Raw genomic sequence first — 25,860 nt, 5'->3', positions numbered from 1 at the left:
GAATCCTCTAATTGTTGTTAACGAACTTAGGAATTTTGCGAATTGAATCTAGTTCATTGTCTTTGTACCGCGACCAATCTTTAAAATATGACCTTCAGCTTGGGTAGCCTAACTCACGCCGAAATACTTTGATGGCGTTCCTTTTCTATGAACATTTGAATCGTGTTCCAGCCAAGAAAATCAAATTTTCGGGGACTTTCACAACTACTCCTATCATTATTGACAATGGTTAGTATCATAGCCATATTCTATTATAAAACGTATGTTTCCTACGTAGGAAATTATGAATGTCGTGCCGGTTATTCACACCTTGAAGAACCTCATATAACTTTCCCAAACGTAGTATACCGTCCACGAATGTCAAAAGTAACTTTCTATTTTGTTAGCAAACACTTAGGGTGTTCTTGTTGGGAATGACATTCAAGACCTGGAGTCTGTACGTCATAGCCTGAAGTCTCCGTTCATGGACAATCTTGTCGTTAATTTAGATGTACAAGAACAGGTAATGGGTCATGTCTTCGACAAGCTCAATGTCCAAGAGCCGCTTACTAATCCTGTTGTTATTAATGAAGTATTATGCAATCCCGGAGTATGTAGATCTCGCAAGTTATTGTTTATTTCTTAATTTATGCAGAGCTAACTGAGCTACTGTTTGAAACCTACAACGTCCCAAAGCTGATGTTCTACGTTGACTGTCTTGCCTCCTACTATAACTTTCAACGTTTTGAAAATACCGGTAAACTGAATGCAACTTTATCTGTTCCTCCTGTTTTACATTTAATATTTAGTGGTTTAAAAGATCTGAGAGTTTATACCTTCATTTTGAAGTCGTATTAATCATTTGGTGGTCCTTAGTTGGGCGAATTCAATATCTTTTTTGTTCGTGACATTACTATTTTCCATCGTTTCTTTTCTACAATTCGTTATAAGAATCTTTCCGAGATTTAGATATTGGATCAAGACCGAAAATTCTGTACTTCCGTACATAGTTCGAACAAGTTTCCTTTGACCTAATCCCACGATCGACTCTATCAATTGTAAAGTTTTCGCATTTTCTCTAGCAGTTAATACTCACTGGAGCAGTTTGTAACCCGAAATTTTTACCAAGTGGATTTGCCAATAATGTTCGTGCTGTTCCACAAATTTAGTTCTGTTTTATTAGCTGGATGAGTCCGTTACTCAAACGATTCTTTGCAAATATCTTTAATAAATTGCCTGTAATCTTTTTGTGCTTCCAATTGGTGTCCATTTCAGAACCTCAAAATCGAACTATATACTTGTCCTTTGGTAGAAACTTGATCATTTCACCTGGGCTTTCATTCGTAGCGGTCTAGTGTTGAACAAGGTCTTTGCACTCACACTGAGTTTTCCGGGTCATCAGCCGATTAGTTTTGATGCAATTCGTATATGCTAGGTGACAGACATTTGTAAGTCTTACCTATATTGAGCAAGATGACTTGTTTGGTGGACTGGGGAGTTATTTCCTAGTGTTCACTAGTCAGATGTATGTTTCTCATCACTAGTTAATTACTTGAGATTCATAAATAATCTTTTCTTCATTTATTTAGATCCAAATGCTAACTGTCTCCTTATATCTTTTGGGTATCAGAGAACTCATATCGTCCCTATTATCTCATTCCGTAATACAGATACACCATTAGTTTTTAAACCTTTGATACGAGCCGCTCGTCGTCTCCACACAGGAGGTGCTCATGCAAGCTGGATGATCCAGCGTTTGCTCCAGTTAAAATATCCTTCTCATTCAGAACGTATTACTACGGGACTAGCTGAGGTATGTGGTATTTTAAGCTGTCTGAAGTAAGTATTGGTCATTTTTTATTGTGCTGGCTTTTGTAACTCGTTTCTTAGTACATAAAGTCGTATAAAGAGGGACCCAATTTACACAGCTAGATCTCAATTTATCCCAATTTGGTCCCCTTATGATCTAGGTTGGCGCTTTATCGTGTTGGTTTAGCTGTATTACAGTACGCTTACCCAAGCTGTAATGACGAATGTTCGTTAAGACCATTCGATAGTAAAACTACGAAAGAATTATTCTATACTAAGAAAATTCACCCCTATGATCTCTGGGTTGAAGGCTATGTGATAGTTGTCAAACATGTCAATGTGTAACAGTAGTTTTTTCACAAATTACCAAGTTCCTTATGGTATTACTTGTTTATTATCGAAATGAAATGTCGAAAGTAAACCTAAATACAGACAAATATTTCCCAGTCCAGAATCGCAGGTAAACGGTCTCCATTTTCCCTTTGTATGACTGGGAGTCCGAAGATGGGTTCAACAAGCAATTTTGATTAGGAAAACCTCTTTAGGCGTGTTTTTTTAACCACCAGATCTTTGTGTTTTTGGGATTTTGCTGTTACTGCGATAGGTTTCAGGTAAACTTATTCCTATTCGGACGTCGGTCAGAGAATAAAACAATAATTAGATTAAAAATGGCTTAGGGGTATACTTTATTATCTACTTTTTAATATGACTTCAGCACATTAGGCTTCAGGTAGATTTTCACTGGTCTTCGCATAACTGGTATGCTTTTTTAACATAGCTATTCAATTATTTAATATTTCTTAACCATTATCCTTGTCATGTATTTGTCTCATCTATAGCGATTGGCTCATTCGTACTGTTGGCTAGCTTCCAATTATAGACAAGAAATGGTTGAATGGAAGTCTGATGAATTTCGTCGAAGTCATACTGTCAAAGTGCAACTTCCATTTACTAAGGTGTAGATCTTATATGTTTACCATTAATTATTGTCAAACTTTGATGACCCACATAATTTGGTTTAGGTATATTTATATTCAGAAAAAGCTTCGTGTTTATAACTTGATCATCAGGTGTACTAGTTGAAATGAAGTGATCCAAACCATATAGAGAGTTGAAACTAGTATTTTGTAGTTTTTCCCTCAGTAAACGTGCATTTTTCCCTTTAATTCCAATTTCCGGAAGTGTTTTTGTAGCTGCCTCCGAAAACTACGTAATTTGACAAACTTGTGTTTTACTTTGAACTGTATTGCTGTAATTGATGTGGTGCAATCACTTTGTATCATTTTCGAAATTTCACGAATTAGGTTGAAACATACAAATAAAGCTAGAATGGGGTGAATTTCCGTTCATCTTTAGTTTTGATAGGACTCGAATCTCCACTAATGGTTTCAGATAGGTCGGCAACATAGTTCGACCAACACAAGCAGACTCCAATTCCATTAGGGTGTTCGGATCCTATATGCGGTGGTTTGTATTTTCAAAATAATAAATTATTATTATTATCATCATCATCAGCTTTATTCAATATTATATTTTTGGTACAATATAGAATTCTCAGCGTAAAGTATTTCAACAAGTTTCCGTTTCTTTCTTCTTGGTCGGTCCTTGCGATAAATATTGAGTGATCGCCAGTTAGATGTTAGCAGTTCAGTAAATGAACATCTGAATAATGTGCATTCTTTTCGCTATATATTTCCAGCAACCACATTGTCTCTTATTGAGTTTTTTGTAACTTTGACAACGAAAGGGTGTACACTTTTCAGAAACGCAGCAGAATAGGTCATGCAATTAATAAGCATAATGATATATTAAAACAAACAAAAATAGATAACTTGTTGAAATATCTAGATGGCAGGAACAGGTAGCCCAGAAGCTCAAGTAGGCCGCCCTTGACGTAATGGAAAGCACTTAATGCTTAAACTTGGTGTTTATCCGTTTGACATACTCCGGAAAACTAAGTATATTTCTCATCAAGGAAATCAAAAACGTTTATTTCGTTAATAGTTGGTACTGTATGTGGTAAACAAGGGGACTTATTCTTCGTCAAGGTGTTGTTTATGCATACTTCATGACGGCATTGTATGAACCCAAATTTTAAACACCTTTTCACCACTTGACCTTGATACGATCTTCTGTTATGTGCGTTAGGTTTCACGTTTCTTATGTTATAAAACGTTTGCTTTTCAATATAGAAAATACAGTTGATATTGGTAAAAAGCCTGGATCACATCATGATTTCGGAACCTCATGAATACTAGTTTACAATCCTGATGAAACTATAAGACATATCTGGTAATAAAGTCTCAATTTTGTGTCTATCATTAGGTGTTGTTGCCGTTTGGAGTGTAAATAACAGACATACAACTCTTGTTACTTAAATTACCTGACCAAGCACGTCACCACATTTTTGTCTTGCAAATTATTGATGTGTAAGACAGATGAATATAATTCGTTATCATAATTTTATTTTAAATTGTCATAATGTCTTACATTAGCCATCAACCGAAGACTTGAAAGCACTGGCTGATCGCAAACGTGCTCAAACTGAACGCTTATTGAATGTACATCGAAAACGTCAACAAAAACAAGTGAGCTAGACAACTTCATTTCCTTAGTAACATATTAAGATTTTAGAATACTTGTTTGATTAATTTTCTTCTCTCGAAACTTTTCATGTGGTTTCTAAAAAAAACTTACAGTTATATATTAAAAAGCAATTACCATTAAAGACTACAAGTAGTTAAATTTTTAAACCATGATGATTACATATTTCGTAACTTCGCTTAAGAAAAAGACATTTTGTGTAGGACGTTTACCACTGAATGAGTTTCGTTATTTATTTTTATTTATTCTTTGTGGTAATTTTTGTTTAGGATACAAGGTAAAATGAAAGTTCCCTGTACAATAAGGGTGAAAGACATGGGTATTTTATTTAGTAAAACTGACATTTCAACTACCGTAATGCCTTTTTAGCACATGGTTTTCAAACATACAGTTCACACGACTTCGTAACTCGTAAATATACCGTAAACTGTTAACTACAAATTCCTCTTCTTTCACCATTGTATTTCTACCAGTTGTATATACCGTGGAAATTCTCACTTTAATTATCTAGTTGGTTCAACAAAAAAATTATTAGTTATTTAAAGTATTTCTTTATTACTCTAATTCACAACTCATGTAATTGTCCAAGTAAAACACAAGACTTCAAAGTATCACAGTTTATAAATTTCAGTATTTATGGAAGTAATATATTGTCATTATGAAACTTTCTAATTGATTTTCAGTTTATGAATATGAAAATATATGACATAAATGATGTGTCAAAAGAAAACTAAATAAAAAAGCTATACGACAACTTTAATTATTACTCTCTAAACGTGTGCAGACCAGATACATAAGAAGTTCCTATACTTGGTCTCAGATATTTTTGTTTTCCTCATCATCCCAGCATACGTAAAGGTTTGTATTTCTTTGTTGTCGATGTTAAGTATTGCGAATGGTCAATTTATATTGGGATATGACCATTTTGAGCGAATCGCTTTGATATAACCATTTAGTCACAAGTACTTTCAGTAAAGTTGGTTAGTAGCTTCAGTGGAAACTATGACGCGCGTTTCTTCCGATTAAGGACTCGGCAGTTGGTTGTGCCTGCATCCCAATGTTGGTGCTCATACAAGGACTCGAACCCAGTACTTTTGATTTCAAACGTCCAACACGTACACTGAGCTACTGAGTCCATATGGCTACCAGCTTGTGCGAAAGACATTTAGTTAAACACAAACATTGATACAAGGAGACCCCGAATAGATATGTGTCACATAAATCATTCGATATGTGCGAGGGATGGAATACTGCCCGGGTGCCCAAACCGAAGTAGGTGGCTTTCTTAGGGGGCCACACCCCGAGCCTTTGACCTAAAGGTCTAATTCACCAGGCGGTGGAGCAACGTAAGGAGATGCAGTCCCATGGTAGCCGGTGAACAACAATAGGTTCAAACGCCATTTGTTTCCTTATGATCCCGGAGCCCATGTACACCAGTGGTTTGGAATCAAGGTTTTATAACTTCTCTAGATGGATCCTTTGTATCCACCAACCCGGTTAAAGCGCCGGACATTAGCTTTTCGTTTTCTTGATTTTGTAAACAACACCCCCGTCTCGAGACGGCGATGAGTAGGACTTCTCTGACATTTGCTGTATGCACGTGGCTTTGTGAGTACATTTCGAGAGGGAGAGATGACTCTCTTCACTCTCAGCCGTGCCACGGCATTAGGGGGTGTGCAAAAGGTACGGGTTTAGTTTTTAAGGATTTGCATTTTCCCGTTGTTTATGTTTAAATCTGAAACCCTTACAAACAAAATCCGTACCTTTTGCACAAGCTAGTAGTTGTTTGAGCTATTAGATCGGTGGGTAACGTGTTGGGTGTTTTAAGCGAAAGGTACTGAGTTCAAGTCTCAGTGTGCATTTCAACACTGAATGCAGATATACTCAGCTGACGAGTCCCAAATAGGAAGGTATAAACGTTCTTGCTTCTACTCTTCACCACTATTCAAATGTTAAAATCCTCACCTCTGCGATTATCATTTCAACCTAAATCAAATTCTCAGGACAGATAATTTACATCTTTACGTTTTTTCATAAATTCAGTATTGCTTCACTCAACAACATTCTAACTTTGTAATATATAATTCTTTTTACATTTAAAAGTTTGAATCAACTCGACAGCGCTTAGATAATCTTACTCAGGTGGAAAATTTAATGAAACAAGGCGATTCTCCTATTGTAAAGGTATCTGTTAGTTTGTTATTTTTTATTTCCTGCAATTCCATTCATTTTTAATTTACTCACAAAACAGATTATTACCACGCATTGACCTTTCCATATATCATTCATTGTTTCTCAATTTTTGTGTCAATTATTCATGTGTTCAATACATTGGTCTTTTTGAACTGACGTCTCAACAATTTCTGTACAAACTCATCAGAAGAAATAATTGCATTCATATCATAGACATAAGCAATTGACTAATATTTACCATCACACAAATCTCACAGTGTCCATAAAGTATAATTTTCTGCTTCTTCTTTGAGTTGATGGGTCTCGTTTGGTTTGTTCAATTATTAGCAAACGGGTAAAAAAAATTTTGCTTGATTAGTTTTTAAACTTGGATCATCGTTGGCATTAGATTTATTATCGATCCAGGAGTTGCCTTTGTTGTAACGGGTGGACTGCAGGTTAGATGCGCAGCGTATTTATCGATCGGATCAGTGACACGTAAAACACGTAAGGACGACCTAGAGTTTCGATTGGACCTGCTCCGCTGTCTATCCCAGCCGGTTGAGTCCAGAACGCAAGTCACGGCCTCTGAGATATGAATCATTATATTTCAGACATACTCTATTTATATACCAACCAACCAGACCACATCTTACCATAAAATAGAAAACAACATTTGTACGATATTTGACAGGTAAAATGAATATCGACCAACGGAAATGTTCATTTAACGTCCAAAGACACCATTAGACTTAACACGATAATTATTGGTATATTTCTCTGCATCCCTAACAGCTTCTCCATTATTTTAATTGCAAAATCAAGGATTTTCAGCTTATATCAATCAATATCATACCAATCGTATTAAGACTATTTAATTTTGAAAAGTACTTACTTAAAGCATGTTTGATCTAATATTTATAAATGGTAGAACTAAGAACTGATTATATATATTTTCTGTCTATAATGAATGGAGTATGAGAGTCTTTCTTACAACATTACTTATAAATCAATCTACAGTAGATATTTATAGCACTTGCAATATTGTTGAGGATGTGCAATCCCCAAATACAACTAAGAGAAATGAAATCAATATCGATTAAGATGAGCTCCCGTCAAATTAAGTTGTTCATTGTGAACTATAGTTATGAACTTTCAGTTCATCTTTACCTTGATTTGTATTTAGTGACAAATACCCAGTTCAAAAATCCTAAACAACCTAACTGATGTATAATCGATTAACATGCATAGATTTTCAATGATTGGTATACCAATGTCATTAAAAAGTGTTCATTACTACACTGGCCTTATTCTTCTAGTTAGAGGGGTGGGGAGAAGAGTACAGAGGTGGTTCTATTCACTGTAATGTAGTCGGAGTTGCGATACCTCCTCATGGCACACAAACGTATTAAATATTAAGACCATAAAAGCATACCTGCTATTCTTAGTGATAAGTCCGTTTCGATTAAAGTTTGTAAACCTATGTTGTCTACCGGTCCCAAATTTCTGACGTTTACGGTGCTGGTGACCAGTTAAGAAAGTGATATAGAGAAGTTCCTAGGTACTATATGAGACTGAAGGCGATTTTGTGGCGACGTGGGCAGATTGCTTTAAGTAACTTATCGAGACGGCGTAAATATCTGTATGAATTAGTAACAATGGCTGAGTTGTCTTTTTTATAAGAAAAAATATGCAGTCGTCCTATTAAAGTTTATCTTCTAGAGATTTTCATAAGCTATTCATTTTCCTCTTAAGAAAACAGTACAATTTGTGGTTAGGGAGGAGTGTAATTGTGTATCGATTCTTAGCAGATTAAGAATCTTTACTTTTAAAAATCATTCATGAAAGTGGTATGATATATATGGCCGTTTGAGTAGTGTAAAATGTAAGAAATTTCCAAATTAGGTGTAAGAAATGCAAGTCATTAGATCCTTACTTAGTGGCTTAGCGGCATCGTGCTTGGTCGACATTTCTTCATTAAGTATGAGGCTTTGGAGTAATATGAAACAACCCTTCAGTAGTTCTTAGTTTTCCATTGTTCTGCAAGCGAGTCAATTTGCCATAGAAGTTATCTTCACATCTAATACAATCCTGTAAACCACTCAGCTTTTTCGTTTAGTCGTTACCTACAATTAATAAGTCTCTCAAACTATAAGCATAAATTTACTCTTCCTGACAAATGAGTAAACGGATTTCAGTTAAATGAGTCCTGAGTAGTTTGTCTCATCATAATTTTGCAGAACATACAGTTGGCAGTTTTGTGTAATTCAGATTTACAGTACTTTATTTTACCTTATTTTTTCTACTGTCTGTTAATTGTGTAGTGGAATATTCTTTTATTTGCTTATACTTCCACAAAAGTTCAGACATAGTACTCGTAGCAGGTGACTTTAATGCCCAGATAGGTAGTTTAAACCAAACAGAAAGGCATCTGGGTGGGTATTTTAGTATACCGGCACAGCGAACAGATAATGGTGATCGTCTGCTGCAACTGTGCTCAGACAATCATTTATTTTTAGCAAACACAAATTTTAAGCATAAGAAGAAACATCGTCTAACATGGAGACCCCCTACACCAAACCAACGATGGACTCAAATAGACTATATTGCCATCAGTCATCGTTGGAGAGGGTCGGTAAAAGATTGTCGCTCATTCTGGAGTATCTGCTTGAACTCCGACCACTCCCTAATACGGGCACGCATCTGCTTGCGCCTCACTGGACGCAAAAAAGCCACAGTAAAAAGACCCATTAGAACTGATTTGAGTAACGAGAAAACCAAAAGTAGGTTCCAGGAATAACTGAGGTCACACTTAGGTAGTTCTGAAGACGAGGCTGACCCAGATGTTGCTTGGAAAGATATACAGACAGCAATGAAATCTATTAGTGACTTAAACTGCAGAGTTACAAAGAACCAGTGGATTTCTTCAAAGTCTATCACACTGATGGATTCTCACAAACTCGTCCCATCAGGTTCCGAACATGATGAAGAGTGACAACAAATCAGATCTAGGTTAAGAAAAAGTCTAAGAAACGACTGTGAGCAGTGGTGGGCAACGGAAGCAAAAGAGATGGAAAAGGCGGCGGCCATAGGGAACACAAGACAGCTTTACAGACTAATAAAAGAAACTGGGATTAATAAGTCAAGTGTAAGTCAGACTATTTCGGAAAAAGACGACACCCTCATCTGCTCTCAGTCCAGACGTTTAGAACGATTGTCGGAACATTTCAGAGAACAGTTCAGCTGGCCTTCAGCTACTCTACAACTACCCTCCATTCCCAGACAGTGTGAATGGAACATTGAAGTAGGTCCCCCAACTCTAGCAGAAGTTCAAAAGGCTATAGTTAATCTGAAACGAGGAAGGGCAGCTGGTCCAGATGGATTGGCTCCAGAAGTCTTTAAGGATGGTGGTCCAATTTTAGCGATTAGGTTGACTAATATTTTAGCTAAGATCTGGGAGTTAGACGTTATTCCATCTAACTGGTCACAATCACTTATCGTCCCAATATATAAGAAAGGGTCAAAATCATCCTGTGAAAACTACAGAGGGATTAGTTTAACTAATATAGTATCTAAAATACTAGCCTCGATAAATATCAGACGCCTAACTAAGACTCGTGAACTGCAAACACGAGAGAACCAAGCTGGCTTCAGACCTGGTCGTGGCTGCATCGACCACATATTCACCATTCGTCAGGTTCTAGAACACAGGCATACTTATCGGCGTCCGACAATGGTGGTCTTTCTCGACTTAAAAGCAGCATTTGACTCGGTAGACCGCGAGATTCTGTGGCAGTGTCTGTCATTGAAAGGCGTACCCCAGAAGTACATAAACCTTGTGAAGGCTCTTTACTCGAACACTACTAGTCGAGTCAGAGCTTATGGCGAACTGTCATCTGCTTTTGCAACCTCAAGTGATGTCTGTCAAGGCTGTCCACTTTCTCCATTTCTGTTTAACTTCATCATAGACCTACTGATGGGAATAACATTCTCGTCTACTGAATTCTCGGGTATTGATCTCCTTCCAGGAGGTCCACTTATCGACTCAGAATACGCAGATGATATAGTCCTGTTTAGTGAAGACGCTGACAAAATGCAGAGTCTTTTGTTAGCACTAAGCAACAATGCCAGAATGTTTGGAATGCGCTTCTCACCCTCTAAATGCAAGTTGTTTCTTCAGGACTGGCCTGCGTTAACACCTGAACTAAGGATAGGGAGTGAAGTAATTGAGCGTGTCGACCGCTTCACTTATCTTGGAAGTCTGATCAGCCCTAATGGGTTGATATCGGACGAAATGTCATCACGGATTCGAAAAGCTCGATTGGCTTTTGCCAACTTGCGTCACCTATGGCGAAGGCGAGATATCCGTCTATCAATAAAAGGACGAGTATACTGCGCGGTAGTCCGTTCTGTTTTATTTTACGGCAGCGAAACATGGCCTTTAAGAGTAGAAGACACCCGTAAGCTACTAGTATTTGACTACAGACGCCTTAGAAATATTGCTGGTGTCTGTTGGGATCACCGGGTAACTAATAGTGAGGTTAGACGCAGAGTGTTTGGTAATGATGGTAAATCAGTTGATGAGGTTGTTGACCTTTATCGACTGAGATGGTTGGGCCACGTGTTACGTATGCCTGAACACCGATTACCACGACGTGCAATGCTAACGGGTGTTGGAGATGGTTGGAAGAGAATTAGGGGCGGCCAAACCAAAACGTGGCATCAGTGCTTGAAGACACTAACCTCTAGTCTGAGCCATGTTGGTAGATACAGACTACTTGGTTGGGGTCCGCGTGACTTTCGTAACCGATGGTTGGGGACTCTTGGTGACATGGCTCAGAATCGATCACAATGGCGTCGGTGTATACATTCCCTGTCTTCCCTTAAACTATGAGATTAAAATCACTTCATATCTTTCTTTCCACGAACTAATTCTTTCTTCCTGTACTATATCCTTATATGCAATCTTTCTCCTATATATTACCATTATTGACTTAACTACTATGAATCCGGTGTTCATCTTGTTGTGTTAATGAGGTATGGCAACTTGGACCGATGCATATATGTGCCTGGTCCTACGTTGTAGCTGACTGACTGACTTCCACAAAAAAAACATGAGATATGTTCATTAGTTTATGTTTATTAATCGTTTTTGTTCGTGATGATTTCAGCGAATTAACGTACAATTTTTAGTCTGCACAAATGTTAAATCTACTTATTATTTATAGCTTAATTCATATTTTTCTTCCTTTTTGTATCGTACACCACAGTATCTGTTAATAACAGATAATGTGAATATATTTAATCGTTTTCTGAAGATTGATGTAACAAATGTCCTTTTATGTCAATCAGTATTCCTATCCGTTTGTACTCCGATCTCGATGTCTTTGTTTTATTCTGTCGTTCGTATTAATTTGAATGCTTCCTCTGAATCCTTAAATTTGTGCGAATTTTTTAGAAAATTGTTTGAATATTTTCGACACTTAGTGCCTCATTTATCATCATTTATTGTTAAATCTCGCGATTGACATATATATTTTCTGCATTCTCATCCAAAATAGTTGCTGTGATTAAACACGATTCACTTATTTAAAGTGTAAATTTTCTCTGCGAGTGTCTATTTAGTGGCTTAATTGAAATTGAGACTACTTCACGTTACATGATTTGTAGGTTTTCAGCGAATACTTTATTTTCCATGAGAGTACCATATTATCAGAAAAATTCCGTATTTCGATTTCGAGATTTTTATATATATGGTGCACTTAGACAGAATCCTCGTGCGAACCCAATGAAATTTTTATTCGAAATTCATTTCTTACTGACACACTATTATTCAGATAACATAATATTATCCTTTCGTGATAATGTTTACTCCATATTTTAGTCAGTAGTATAATTTCCAAAACGTTTATATTTATCAGTTGTTATTATACATAAATAAGTATTTCTTTTAAAAAATGTAATGTTAAGTTTATTTTCATTGATTTCCAATTTTTCCATGTCAATACTTTTACTTCCCTACAGCAAATTCTTTCCAACTTAGGTTTGTCAAATGCGACGGATTTAAGTCATGAAATTAACGCATGTCATAAAATTATGGAAAAGCTAAAAGCCCAACTGAATCCTAGTAAAATCGAGTCTACGTCATCTATCAAAAAGATTGAAACGAATAGCTATGTTAATGATAATCAAAATGATAATGACGGTAATGATGAAAAAGAATCGATGGATTTCGATTCTGTTGATGCAAGTCAACAAGATGGGGAATTTAAATCGTCTTATTCATATTTACTGGAAACGATAAATACTGTTTACACAAATTCATTTAACACGGTAACTAACGAATTAACTGGTCGATACAAACGTGCTGCTGAATTATTAATCTCGCAATCATTACCATCTGCTGTACAATCACAAATGTCTCTGAATACAAGTTCAAGTGATTGGAAGTTCACTGAGGCTAAACTTCGTCATGTAAGTTGTTTATTTGTTGAACTTGTTATATTCCGATAAGAATAATGAGTGGTAATTTTTGGGATCCATTTGTGGACCAATACTATGCGTATATTTTTATCGTATAATTGTTAATTAACTAAACTATTCGTATTCATGTCTCTCTTATCATAAGATTTATTTTAACCTATGAACTGTTATTATACGATTTTCCATTCTTGAATTATTCCCTGTCTATTGATTACTACCTCCCACATTCACAACCACATTTGGCCAAATCTTGTATAAATGTTGTTTCCTATTTTATTGGTACGATGTGGTCTGTCTGTCTGTTATATAAACCCAGTATGCTTGAAATAAACGATTCATATCGCAGAGGCTCGGATTGGTGTTCTGGACTTAACTGGCTGGGCTTGGCAGGAAGCAGAACCAATCAGGACTCTAGGATGCTCATACGAGTTTACGCGTCATTGATCCGATCGATACGTCACTGCTCCCTAATTGGCGGTATCATTACGTTATACATTAACAGGGCACTCAGGTCACAAGTTATAACAAACTAACTAATTTTAAGTAATGCATTTCATGATTCCTACTGTTATTTTCCTTCAAATGAATAATCCAAGTCCGTTATCACTTCATTCATCTTGTACGGGAAGTGTGCCCATGAATAATGATTTCTGACTCCCTTGTTTAATATAAATTTAAAGTACTTAAAATCACTGAAGAACAACTGTCACTCGATTTGTTGCATATGTCTGAATTTAATATCTAATCCGTACTTAGTCATCAGTTGATTTCAGTATATGATTGGAGAAATATAACTAAGTGAAAACCAAAGCTAATCATACTTTTATCTCTGTATTTCGCCTTACCAAATTGAAGGATTAACGAATTATGCGTATATATATGCGCAATAGGTGCCGATCTCAACTCAGTTATATTTGGATTATGACTAATGGATAGTTTTATCGACTTCTGATGTTTATAAATCAGTCAGTCAGCTACAACGTAGGACCAGGCACATATATGCATCGGTCCAAGTTGCCATACCTCATTAACACAACAAGATGAACACCGGATTCATAGTAGTTAAGTCAATGGTGGTAATATATAGGAGAAAGATTGCATATAAGGATATAGTACAGGAAGAAAGAATTAGTTCGTGGAAAGAAAGATATGAAGTGATTTTAATCTCATAGTTTAAGGGAAGACAGGGAATGTATACACTGACGCCATTGTGATCGATTCTGAGCCATGTCACCAAGAGTCCCCAACCATCGGTTACGAAAGTCACGCGGACCCCAACCAAGTAGTCTGTATCTACCAACATGGCTCAGACTAGAGGTTAGTGTCTTCAAGCACTGATGCCACGTTTTGGTTTGGCCGCCCCTAATTCTCTTCCAACCATCTCCAACACCCGTTAGCATTGCACGTCGTGGTAATCGGTGTTCAGGCATACGTAACACGTGGCCCAACCATCTCAGTCGATAAAGGTCAACAACCTCATCAACTGATTTACCATCATTACCAAACACTCTGCGTCTAACCTCACTATTAGTTACCCGGTGATCCCAACAGACACCAGCAATATTTCTAAGGCGTCTGTAGTCAAATACTAGTAGCTTACGGGTGTCTTCTACTCTTAAAGGCCATGTTTCGCTGCCGTAAAATAAAACAGAACGGACTACCGCGCAGTATACGTCTATAAATGCACACTAATCATTAGTTTGTAATTTGTTGTAACTTTTTTTAGCGCATTGAAATGGCACGAGAAATCGAATTTATAAATGGTGAAGATTTTTGTGTAAGTATTCTTTGAAACGTCAACTTTTGCTTACTGTCTTGACATTTTATGTCCCATTTTATATAGCTCTGTTCAGTAGAACTAAAATATTAAGCACTGTCTTTTATTCTTATCGTCTTTATAAGGTTAATTTTTGGTCGAAACTTTCAGTTTCCTCTATGCAGATAATATTTTATTTATTGTTTCTTACGTAGAAAACCTGACATCTAAATACAGTGTCATCCAATCTTTTATCTGTTACTGATCAGTTAACCAGTCTAATGATTTCATTTCAAAAAGAGTTTTATATATATTTGTAGATTTGGTACGACAGTGATGAGTTACATGAACTAAAAGGTTGTTTTAAAAAATCAGATATAATATATCTGTGTTACAGTCTGATCATATATCATGAGATCATAATCTACATTTGTCTAGTCCGTTGTGAAGTCCAATTTATTTAATCTTAAGTTTACGACAAAAAGAAACTGATTTAGGCCATACAATGCACAAGATTAGTCATTCAGTACATCCTATTTGTGTCCATTTAATAGTATGTACAGTTGCACTAGGTTAACGACTAACTGATGAGGTAAAATATTCATCTTATCAGTTCATGACGATCAGCTCGGTCTAATATGCACTAATTCATAGTCGTAATAGTTAAATTTAGTTGCAGTGTATTAAATTTGTGTTGATTGTTTTGACATGGCAACACGTAGACTTTTCTTGTATTATTGAATGTCAGACTATGTTCAGAATGTTAATATTTCAGAAAAGTCAAAACGCAGTCTTTAGTAGGTATCTCTTCTTTTGAGGTCAATTATAAATGATAGATCCACTACACGTTGACGACTAGAAATGATGAGATTACACTATTGTGAAACCACTACCCCTTTTTCACAATAGAAAATAGTCTTCTTAAATAAAACATACATTACACAATCATTATGCTGAAGTTAACATTCAAAGCACTTATTAAGAGAAAAGATGAAGACTCCTGGAAGTAATAACTAAATATATTGGTAAGGCATCCTAATTTTACTTTCCTTCGATAGTTTTACTTCATATTTTTCAAACTGATTAATTCAATCATCTGTTAGATTATCATTTTCTTTAGATTTGAAGATATTCATTCTTACTCAATTTGCACTTTTGTTTAGGAGGATATAGTTTTGAGGATTTGTAACAGTGAGCATGCTTCGTGCGGCTAAATGAATGAATAAATTACGTGCAGAGATTAAAAGTGACCAACTGTGATTTGTTGACAAAACTGAATCATTGAAGCAAACCCCGTGAATCAATTGATTTCAAAAGATAACCCAAATAGTCAGCGAAATTTGTTTTTCTGTTACTAAAATAGCACATCTGTGTGCAAGCTAATAAACAGAATGATAAGTGTAATTCGATACTTTTTGAAACAAGAGATCGAAAGTTACGAGTTACTTAGGTTACTCGATTGCCAATAAGATTAAGACGCAGTTTAATTCCTACTTATAGTGTCAACATAGCTTCGGTTTAGCGTAACGTAGACATCTTTTTATATTGTTAGAATCCTTTTTAATACTTGCGAATAAGTGAATTTATATTAGTAATCTTGTATAGAGTTACGTAATTTAGCTTATGCCATACATTTTTGTTTGATGCCATTCGGTTACCAAACCTTAAGTTGGCAGAGTGGGTGGTCGGTAGTCACGTGCTTTAAGTCCTCTAGGTAGAAAACACATTTCATTACTTAAATATTTTCGTTCTACATATGTATAGTCATTTACAAAAACAAATCCGGATTCTCATTTTCCTATATGATCTATGTAGAGTATTAAGCAACATTAACACCCCATTGATCAAAACTTTTTTAATTTATTACACCTTTCTGATTAATAGCTGTGGTTAAATTCACTAAGAGATCGTCGATTGTATGTATCGAAGAAACGAGCTCAACGTCAAAGTCGCGTAGACTTAGCAACACAAATAGGCCTTCATACAAATGATCAGTTTGATATTGGATCTGACCAAGATAATTTTACTAATCAGTCTAGATCTACACTTGGTACACAGCCAAGTATTTCCGCTAATAATTCTGGACGTAATGGATTGAGTAGTGATTCTACAAATTCTGGGTAATTAAGTTACCGTTTTTTTGCTTTTATCCACGTCCTTATGATTGAAGTGCCTCGATTCTGTTTTTTTTTTCGAGAGAACATGAACCAGCAAGATTGTTTTTTGTATTGTTGTGTTATTTAAGCTGTAATTATTGTCGTTCTAGACATCATAATTAACACAAGTTTGTCTAGTTGGACTTGATTATGCTCAGTTAGTTGACTTTCTTTTCAGTATATTTCCTTATTGGATTTATTTTTTAGCTTGTTGTTTGTATTAAATCACGGTTATCAAAAACCTCATTAATCTAGTTTTTAGCTTTTAAGATATATATCATATTTGATAAGATAATACGTTCATATTGCCTCTATATTTAAGTTGAACAGTAGTGACTAGGTACAACGTAGTCGAATACACTTCAATGGTTAAATATCAATGACAGATTCGTGTACTTAATTTTAAACCTCACTCGTAGTGTGCGGGATGGTGAAGATGTTCAGTTGCTTAAACTGTGACATTTTGTGAAACATTGATTTGCTACTGTTAGAGATTCGAATCACTATCACGTACCATATTACCAATCGGACCAGTAACCTATTTAATTAATTTACATATTGACCAAAGAACAACAATTAAGGGTTTGACGCTTATTGATCCCCGAGCTCCTAACCTAGTAGCTTACTAAAAGATGCAGAAAGAAAGCAGACTAATTTTCTCTTTTACTAAATTCAGTTATGACTCAAAACACATGCAATAGTGTATTTGAAATATCTGACCACACAGCACACCAAATAAGAATTCATACTAAGAATAAATCATAAACCGCTGAGGAAACTACATAGTTAATTAGCAATAATTATGGAATAACAATACATAACGATAGTCAATAGGTCCACTGAAAGCTTACAATAAGATAGACATGGAAATGCAACAACGAAGTTACCTACAAACTATACAATAAATATACAAATAATAGTAATCGAAAAATAGCGTGGAAATTTTAAACATTTCTTAGTTTTTGAGGTATCCTTGTGCATTGTTCAAATTTGTTTCTTAGGTATTGTAGCCCGTTTATTTATTAACTTTAATTAACATTCGTATATTTTGTATGTCCTGTTACACTCCATTTACTTTGTGAGTGATTTTTTACCCTTATTGTTCTTAGAATATATAGGCCTGATGAAGATAAATATGATGATTCCAAAAAAGTTTTAACAGAACGTCGTCGTATGCAGTTGGAAAAAATACGTGCTATGGCAGCTGAATTAAAACCATCAAGAGGCCGTTCTCGAGGAAATGGACGTGGTATTCGGTCGGGTGCCGTATCTCGTGGATCTTTAAAACCACGTGGCCGTTGTCGAATTTTACGTACTGAGGTTTGTTACTTCTACCACTTGTGTAGTGTGACGTTTTTTTGTCTATTTGACACCAATAATAGTAACTCTAGCCCAACACACTACATATTTTTACATAGCCAATGTCCCATGGAGATTCTTATGTAACCAAATCTTCAGAAGACCATATAATTTGTGTTGGATATTTTGATCATTTTAATTCCTAGTTCATGTGATAATTTCAGTAAAATACAAGGTTACTACAATGTACTAAACTTTGTAGATCGCAGTGGGTGTATACTAAATTGAGCAACACATTTATGGGGAACTAATATTCATTTTTGTTTGGTAAAAGACTTAATAATTATTGGCGAGTCCAAAGCGAGTTTACAACTATATGAAGAAAAATTATCACAAAAACAACGGACCAATGCACAATCCATAAAAAGTAACCAACTAATTTCATTTGAAGATTAAGTACTCAAGTGCCATTTTTTTCTTTCTAATAAATAAGTGTTATTCATAACTTATCGTACATTTGAAGTTTTGAGGAAAAAATCCTCCCAATGCTTAGTGGTTAAGCCGTTTGATTTTGAAACAAAAAATCTCTAGTTCAAACGCCGCCCCACCTAATTCGGTTTGGGCAACCGGGTAGTATCACTAGTCGTCAAACTTAAAGTATGGCTTCTACCCGAGTACCTGGTGAATGAGCTAATTTGTCTATTATTTATTTACAATTACAATCACTTAGTATTTATCCATTATAAAACTAATTTTATAATTTTTATCATTGAACTGTCAATACATACATTAATGTGATTTCTTCAACACCTTTTCAAACGAAAAATTTCAACTTTCATTAGAATGACAGTCGTGTTCCTCCTCTGGAAATAAATCCTGTTACTGATGAAAACGACACATTAGGCGAGGAAAATTCTGATTTACTGGGTTTCGACGATTCAATTGAAATGGAACAGATTAACTCTTCGAATAGTTTGAATCGTCTATGGGACCCTGATGCTGATGAAAATACAAACGAAGATTCCAGTCTCTCCATTGTCACAAAAAAGACTAACACCATATCTGATTATCGTACTGATAATACAGGTGATGAAAGTGAAAATGAACGAGATCAGTTGGCAGTTATTGACAGTCTCTTGTCACTTTACGATCCAGAAGCTTCAAAGTAAGTTCCACTAATTTTATGTGTATGTTCTCGTACTACTTTTTGAGACTTTACACACATGTGTCCTTGAAGATGCTGAATACTATGCAATTCCGTTTATACTAACGGAATTTGGGGAGCTTCCTAATTTAAGAACTACTGAAGACCAGGGGACACAGGTCAACTTTTGTGTCGTAGTATGGTTCTCATCTACAACTTGAGGTGATATGAAAAAAATTAAAGATAAATTCATTACATGTGTGGTGTGTGTTGCTTATGTTGATAGATATAAGTAGTATGTAACACTAATCAGAAGTGGAATGCCTACCATAGATGATTGAAAAAATTGAACTGAAGAGAACAGGAATGCAAACAGAGAGCAATTGTAATAAGAACAGAATTAAAAGAGTCATAAAGCATGTAAAGGATAACAGAATGAAGATGTGCAAATAATGTATTCAATGTAAGGTTACCGTATTTTATGAAAGCACTCAGTAATTTTGCATTAAACAATAAGTTGGTTTCCCCCACCTGAGTTTTCGTTCACACCGCATGTACGAAATACACATTTCTGTGTACTTGTGGCATGTAGTATGTCATACGCAAATGGGTTATTTATTTGGACAGGTAAACATTTGAACAAGGAGGTACCAAATACATATGCACCACACAATAAAAATGAGGTTGTGAAGAGATAGAGAAAGGAAAGTGAGCATAATAAAAAACAATGAATAGAAATCAGAGAGTGAAATAATGATCATAATGGTAGGAGCAGTGTAGTTAGGGTAAATACAACTAGAAAGAATTCTTTATTTCGAGGATTTAATATCTGTTTTATGAAAAAATTAATATAAATTTACAGCAGGGTCTCCACTGGTTTCTATTCTAAGCCATTCATGGAAACGTCTGAAGCCACTGTGCTGCACCTTAACCACGGAGGAATTCGTACGGGATCAACAGAAACCAGTCTTGTGCAGCTTTCTTTCATACCACGACACCATGTCATGCACTGACCACCTCCGCTTTTTCCAACCAGTCCCAGCGTCGGCAAATAATGCACGACGTGGAATTCTCTGGGACGACATTCGTAGAACATGTCCAAGTCATCGAAGTCAGTGTTTCAAAATGGTGACCAATTGAATTTCCACCGCTATGCCCCGAACATGCGTTGTCGAACCCCTGCGTTATCAACGTGGTGTTGCCACTAGATGTCAACAATCCTTCGGAGACAACGATGATGAATCAGAGAGAGTCGTCTAACATCCTCAACTCGAAGAGACCAGGTTTCACAAGCACAGAGCAAAACTGCTCTCACCGACACATTATGGATCTGACCTTCAACAGGCAACCTGACATCGGGAAGGAGCCAGAGATTGCCCAGGTTGGCATAAATCTATCTGCTTACTAGCAGTGGTAAGTGCATGTACAGGGTCTTGCTAGTCGTGTAAAAGTACTCTGCACTTAGAAGGTAGAAAGAACATGCCATACTTACGGACTCTGATTGCCAACTAAATAAGTACGTATTTCATGACTTGGATATCGTCGTACCGTAAGACGATGTCATCTGCATATTCAAGGTCGACAGGTTTTTCTCTAGACGACAGATCCGCACCACCGTTATTTACATCCATCGTAGGTGTATTCATCACGTCATCGATGACCAAGTTGAAGAGGAATGGTGAGATTGGGCAAACATGCCTAACCTCACTGCTTGAATTAAACAATCGAGAGAGATGGTTTTATCCGCTGTGTCTGAAGTGTTTTTATGCAGTGCTTTCAAGATATTAATAAACTTCTCACACACTCCTTCAATACACAATCCCAGGGTACAGTGCTGTACAACGAACCGAATCGGAGTCACATTTTGACCTTTCTAGCACAAGTGGGGACAATCGAATGTAATGGAACACAAAATTACAGAACGTCTTAGTAAAATCTGAGAACGATGCAGGAAATAATTCATTTGCAAAATGTCTATTATTTGTCTCAGACTTCATTGTTCCTGCATTTTCATACCAATCGCTTTTTGTTCTCATTCTTTCCTTCTCGACCTTCTGCTGCCAGCCTTTCTATTCCTGACTAGCGTTATATACTACTTATGTTGACATAAGTAACACACTTACCATGACTTTATTTGGGCATATGTGTGTAATTGTACATATGCGTATATGCTTACTTGTATCTTTCATTCCCACAAATATTGAGTCAAGCTTCAACTAAATGGAATTACATACTCATAGTACTCTTTATTATCAGAAACAAGATAGGTAGAGGGGTATTCGAAATTGTAATCAGTTGGTTAGGATATGTATTTCAACCATCAATAGTGTATATACACCTAGAAGTCACGTATATGCGGGAAACAATTATTTGGTTCACTCCGGTTTTCTAGCTGTTTCACGTTCCTGATAAGAATTACCTTTGACGAAGTAGACGAAAAATCATTTTTATGTTGCACTTTAAAGGGAGTACATATTAAACAATTGTTCGTTTATTAAGTATAAAATCATCTCTGATATTTGGAAAACGTGTAACAATCCAGAGTTTTGAAAGATAAGATGTTTTATCTAATTGAATCTATGAGTCGATCTAAACGATTTTATACTGAAACAATCAGTTTGGTAAGATAATACTAAGACAAATGACGGTCAGCGAATTGATTATTTGCTTACAAAAAACCCATCTACTAAATAGATTTCAAAAGACAAAATCACTGTTCAAGTGACTGAAGATATATGCATTATAGAATTAAAGCTATTAATTATATACTACCGTTAGGATAGTCTGAAAATGATACCAAAGTGACAAGTAAGGTTTTTTCTCTATCCTCCATTTTTAAAGAGAAATGACGAACGAGCTCTTTTTTAAACTTATTTTTGTGAATGTCTTTAATATAGTGAATTATATTTACACATTTGATTCCTTCGTAAAACCCTAATTAATTGTTAAGCGAGTGTAAATTGGTTTGTAGTATTCATATTTTTTATTATTGAAATATTTTAGGGACTTGGGAGTTACAGATTTAAGAGTTGATTTAGATCAATTTTATCAAATCCATGTTGATACAGAACTAATGCGGTAAGTCAGTTATTTTTAATTAAAATAAGATGAATAATCTATTGCCTTTGTATTGTGATGAAAATAAAAATGAATTCGTTTTTATAAAATGTGAGATGGTTTAGTATTTCAATACAGATCGGTTGTTTGTTTTTTCAGAAGTAAATCAGAAGTTGATAATTGAAAACAACAGACTAAAATAGGAATAAGTATGTACCACACTTCATTTATTCACTATCCTATGTGATTGGTTATTCGCGTATGAACTGAGACAAGCGACCAGTCTACTTAAATCACATAGGAATTACAATAATAAGTAGTAATAATAACAAGGTAAAACGATAGCGGTCCTTAAAAAACGTTTTATCCAAAAAAGTGGATGGGATAAGTTTCGAATCTTCTGTTTGCTAGTTGGCATAAATATAGACAAGTAAGGTAGTTTAAAGAGAACCAGCCTAAAACATGCTACGAAGACTAATACAGTCTTGTTTCCTCCTTTTTATTTCTTTATTACTGTTCGTGTCATTTATCATTATTTGATCTTGGTGTATGAAAATAAAACAATAGATGGTCTGCTATCCATAAGATCATTGTGTCCTAGTGACAGAATCTTAGAAGCTACAACCATATGACAAGTTCCATGAGATGTCAATAAATGTTGTCTCAACATTCAATAATACTGTTAAAGGCGCACTACCACTGCACAGAATTTTAGGCAGTATATCACATTGGAAACATAGTAGACATCTAAGAAAGGCCGGTTTTCGGTAGATTGATATAAACCAGTTAAATAACTCCTATCTCATTTGACTGAAATACTGCCAAACCCTCTTTTAGTAAATGGTATTTTTTTACGTTGTCTTCTTTTCCTGTTTCATATTAGATCTCATGAAGTTTTATTTCAGCCAAGTTTTATGGGTAGTTCAGAAGCTGGTCTCTCCGATTGTTTAGAGTTTGTACTGCGAGATACATCACGTTTACTTGATAATTCATCTGAGCCAAGCTTTCCTCAAAGAATATATCTAACCGGTGGCGCTGCTGCTCTACCTGGTCTTGTCGACCGAATTCGATACGATATCAGGCCTTTATTACCTGTTGGATCAAAATGGGATAACATTGAAGTTATCGTAGCTGGTAAGTTGAAATAAGGTTGAGTTTCTTTCAACAAAATACAGGATACATCTTCCGATCCGTTATTTTTTATTACAATTAGTTCAAATATGAATACTCTTAGTTTAAAAGGTTTTAACAAATCAACCAAAAATTCCCTAATACAGAAAGTTAAATAAGAACACAATCGGGAATAGGTTAATTATCATACACAAATGTATGAGTTTTATGTGATAAACGAGTTAGGACATTTGCTTACGAGGCTAACAAACCACAAAACAGCTGGCAAGCTAGTTGGGGAATTATAGTCATTATGTATGTATAGGTATGATGAGATTTCCTCTCCTTTATTCATTTTCTAAATACTGAAGTAGTGGTATTATCATCGCACTTGAGCGTGGTGTGATTTATATACCATAACAGGTTTGATATTTTTCAGGGTCTCTTGAAATATTTGTGAAATGTCTATAAATTGCATACTATATATATTTCCTTGGAAAGTAGTCAATGTCTTGAAATGTATAAAATCCTTGCGGAGTAATGTAGTTTAGTACCATATGGCCTTCTTTTAATTCTTGTATCGAGAATTGTTAGAGTAGATTCGTGACTGCACTGTTAATTAGATCGATGTGTTAGCCTGAAACATTTAAGGTACTTTTTTGATGTTTCTAGATATTTGTAAGGTGTGATCGATAAACGAACTCAGCAATGACAAAGTGAAACGGCCACCACCACATTAACTTTTTTTGACCTTGCATGACTACGTCTTGTTTATTCACCAATCACAATTTTATGTTCACTATAAAACAATATTTGCCTTGTTGACTCATTTTTCCTATCCTCTAGCTACTGTTCGGTATGTTATTTATGTCTCTGTTTTTCCCCGTGTTGATAGACTGTACTGTTTATTTTGTATACTAACGGTGTTAATTTATGTTTCAGAAATAGATAAAGTTTGTCAAGCCAAACAGCTTACTTGTTCTGACTCTGACTAAACCAAGATTCTGTGCTCGACAGTCTAGAGAATAGCTTAGAGTTACACCTGTAGGAAATTGCTTCCTACAATATTTCCTTTTTTTTTTGATAATGTTAATAAATATACATTGATAATATATGTGATACTAATCAACAACGTAGATCCTATACAGGATCATACTGATTATGCTCAATTTACATGGCAGGCTGTATTACTATCCACATCTGAAAAGATTTATACATTTTGTAATATCAACATACTTTGATTCAAACGTTTTATTTAAACCTGTTTTCTTTGGTGAAATTTGAATTACGTGGATATTTCATACTGTTTTATAAATACAATTTACTAGCTAATCCTCATTTGGACGCATGGCATGGAGCGCGTCATTTCGCGAACTCATCGTATGCTGAAGAGTACTACACAACTAAGCAAATGTATGAAGAATACGGTTCATATTATTTTAAAGATCATCCTTTAGGTAATCGTTATTGGATCAATACAAACTGAATCATTTAACATAAAAAACCGATTGATTCCTTGTAGATAAGATACCAGTGTACCACTGACTGCATTCTTTGTTTTATGTGAAAAATCCGCTTCCATATATTATATGTAATTAGTTTTCAACAAACACAACTATTCCACTTGAATAATTTATGTATTCTATTATACAAATAGGTTTCATAAATGTAATTCGGATCGCATTTTTTCCATTTTTCAATTCCATGTTATTTTCACAATCTTATTTAATTAAGAAATAAAAACTTTCCTTCTATACTGTTCAACTGAATTGTCAAGTATTGCCTAGTTCCCGTTTCTGTCTATTCAATAAACATAAATCTGCAAAATGTGGACTGACTGGCCATAAGGAGGGATTTCGCAAACACAGCAAACCCTCATCGCATTATCGAATGCCAAGAAGGATTAATTGTATGCATATATTATCTGAATCTAACCCCCAATATTTACTCAAGTTGAATGCCAAAACAAGCATTCTCCCAGTTTCTGGAATGATTTCCAATACTTACTGACACTTGCTTTTGTATTGTATCGTACATGGAAGTTGTTCTCACCCAATCAAGTAGGAAATTTCTACATAACTAAAAAAGTTTTTAACTGACATCTGCTACTTTTTACACATGGACCAATCAAGTATTCTGACATACACTTAGTTATTTCACTGAGATTTTTCTTTGATAAATGGTTTAATGTAATCGTTCTAAATTTACTTTTTGGGATTTCTCATAGTTCTGCTGTGTACTCTCCATATTTTGATACCAGTTTTTCAGTCTTATTATCTTTTAATCGATAA

The 25,860-nt window shown here is 35.4% G+C and overlaps 1 protein-coding gene across 2 annotated transcripts; it reads left to right on the top strand.

The window, feature by feature from the left end:
- Positions 1 to 74: 74 nt before the first annotated feature.
- Positions 75 to 25,782, top strand: ACTR5_1 (Actin- protein 5). 2 transcript variants are annotated; one of them, XM_051217437.1, is made up of 16 exons: positions 75 to 228; positions 278 to 366; positions 398 to 589; positions 635 to 736; positions 1,569 to 1,792; positions 2,628 to 2,744; positions 4,284 to 4,376; positions 6,496 to 6,576; positions 12,589 to 13,038; positions 14,774 to 14,824; positions 16,688 to 16,923; positions 18,069 to 18,279; positions 19,101 to 19,423; positions 22,406 to 22,480; positions 23,343 to 23,593; positions 24,898 to 25,330. In XM_051217437.1, exons 3-16 carry the CDS (start codon positions 577 to 579, stop codon positions 25,053 to 25,055), a joined length of 2,385 nt encoding a protein of 794 aa, XP_051073918.1. In that variant the 5' UTR covers positions 75 to 228; positions 278 to 366; positions 398 to 576; the 3' UTR covers positions 25,056 to 25,330. The 2 variants fall into 2 exon arrangements, with proteins under 2 accessions (XP_051073918.1, XP_051073917.1); XM_051217436.1 differs by lacking the exon at positions 2,628 to 2,744 and having other exon boundaries at positions 278 to 736; positions 24,898 to 25,782.
- Positions 25,783 to 25,860: the final 78 nt, after the last annotated feature.

This window comes from Schistosoma haematobium, chromosome 1, assembly GCF_000699445.3.
Source record: "Schistosoma haematobium chromosome 1, whole genome shotgun sequence".
Taxonomy (NCBI): domain Eukaryota; kingdom Metazoa; phylum Platyhelminthes; class Trematoda; order Strigeidida; family Schistosomatidae; genus Schistosoma; species Schistosoma haematobium.
This window is presented reverse-complemented; position numbering and strand designations above follow the sequence as displayed.

Coding starts and splice junctions, on each gene's coding strand:
- ACTR5_1 (XM_051217437.1), top strand. Junction 737..1,568: donor TCAACGTTTTGAAAATACCG/GTAAACTGAATG, acceptor TCATTTATTTAG/ATCCAAATGCTAACTGTCTC. Junction 16,924..18,068: donor AGTGATTCTACAAATTCTGG/GTAATTAAGTTA, acceptor TATTGTTCTTAG/AATATATAGGCCTGATGAAG.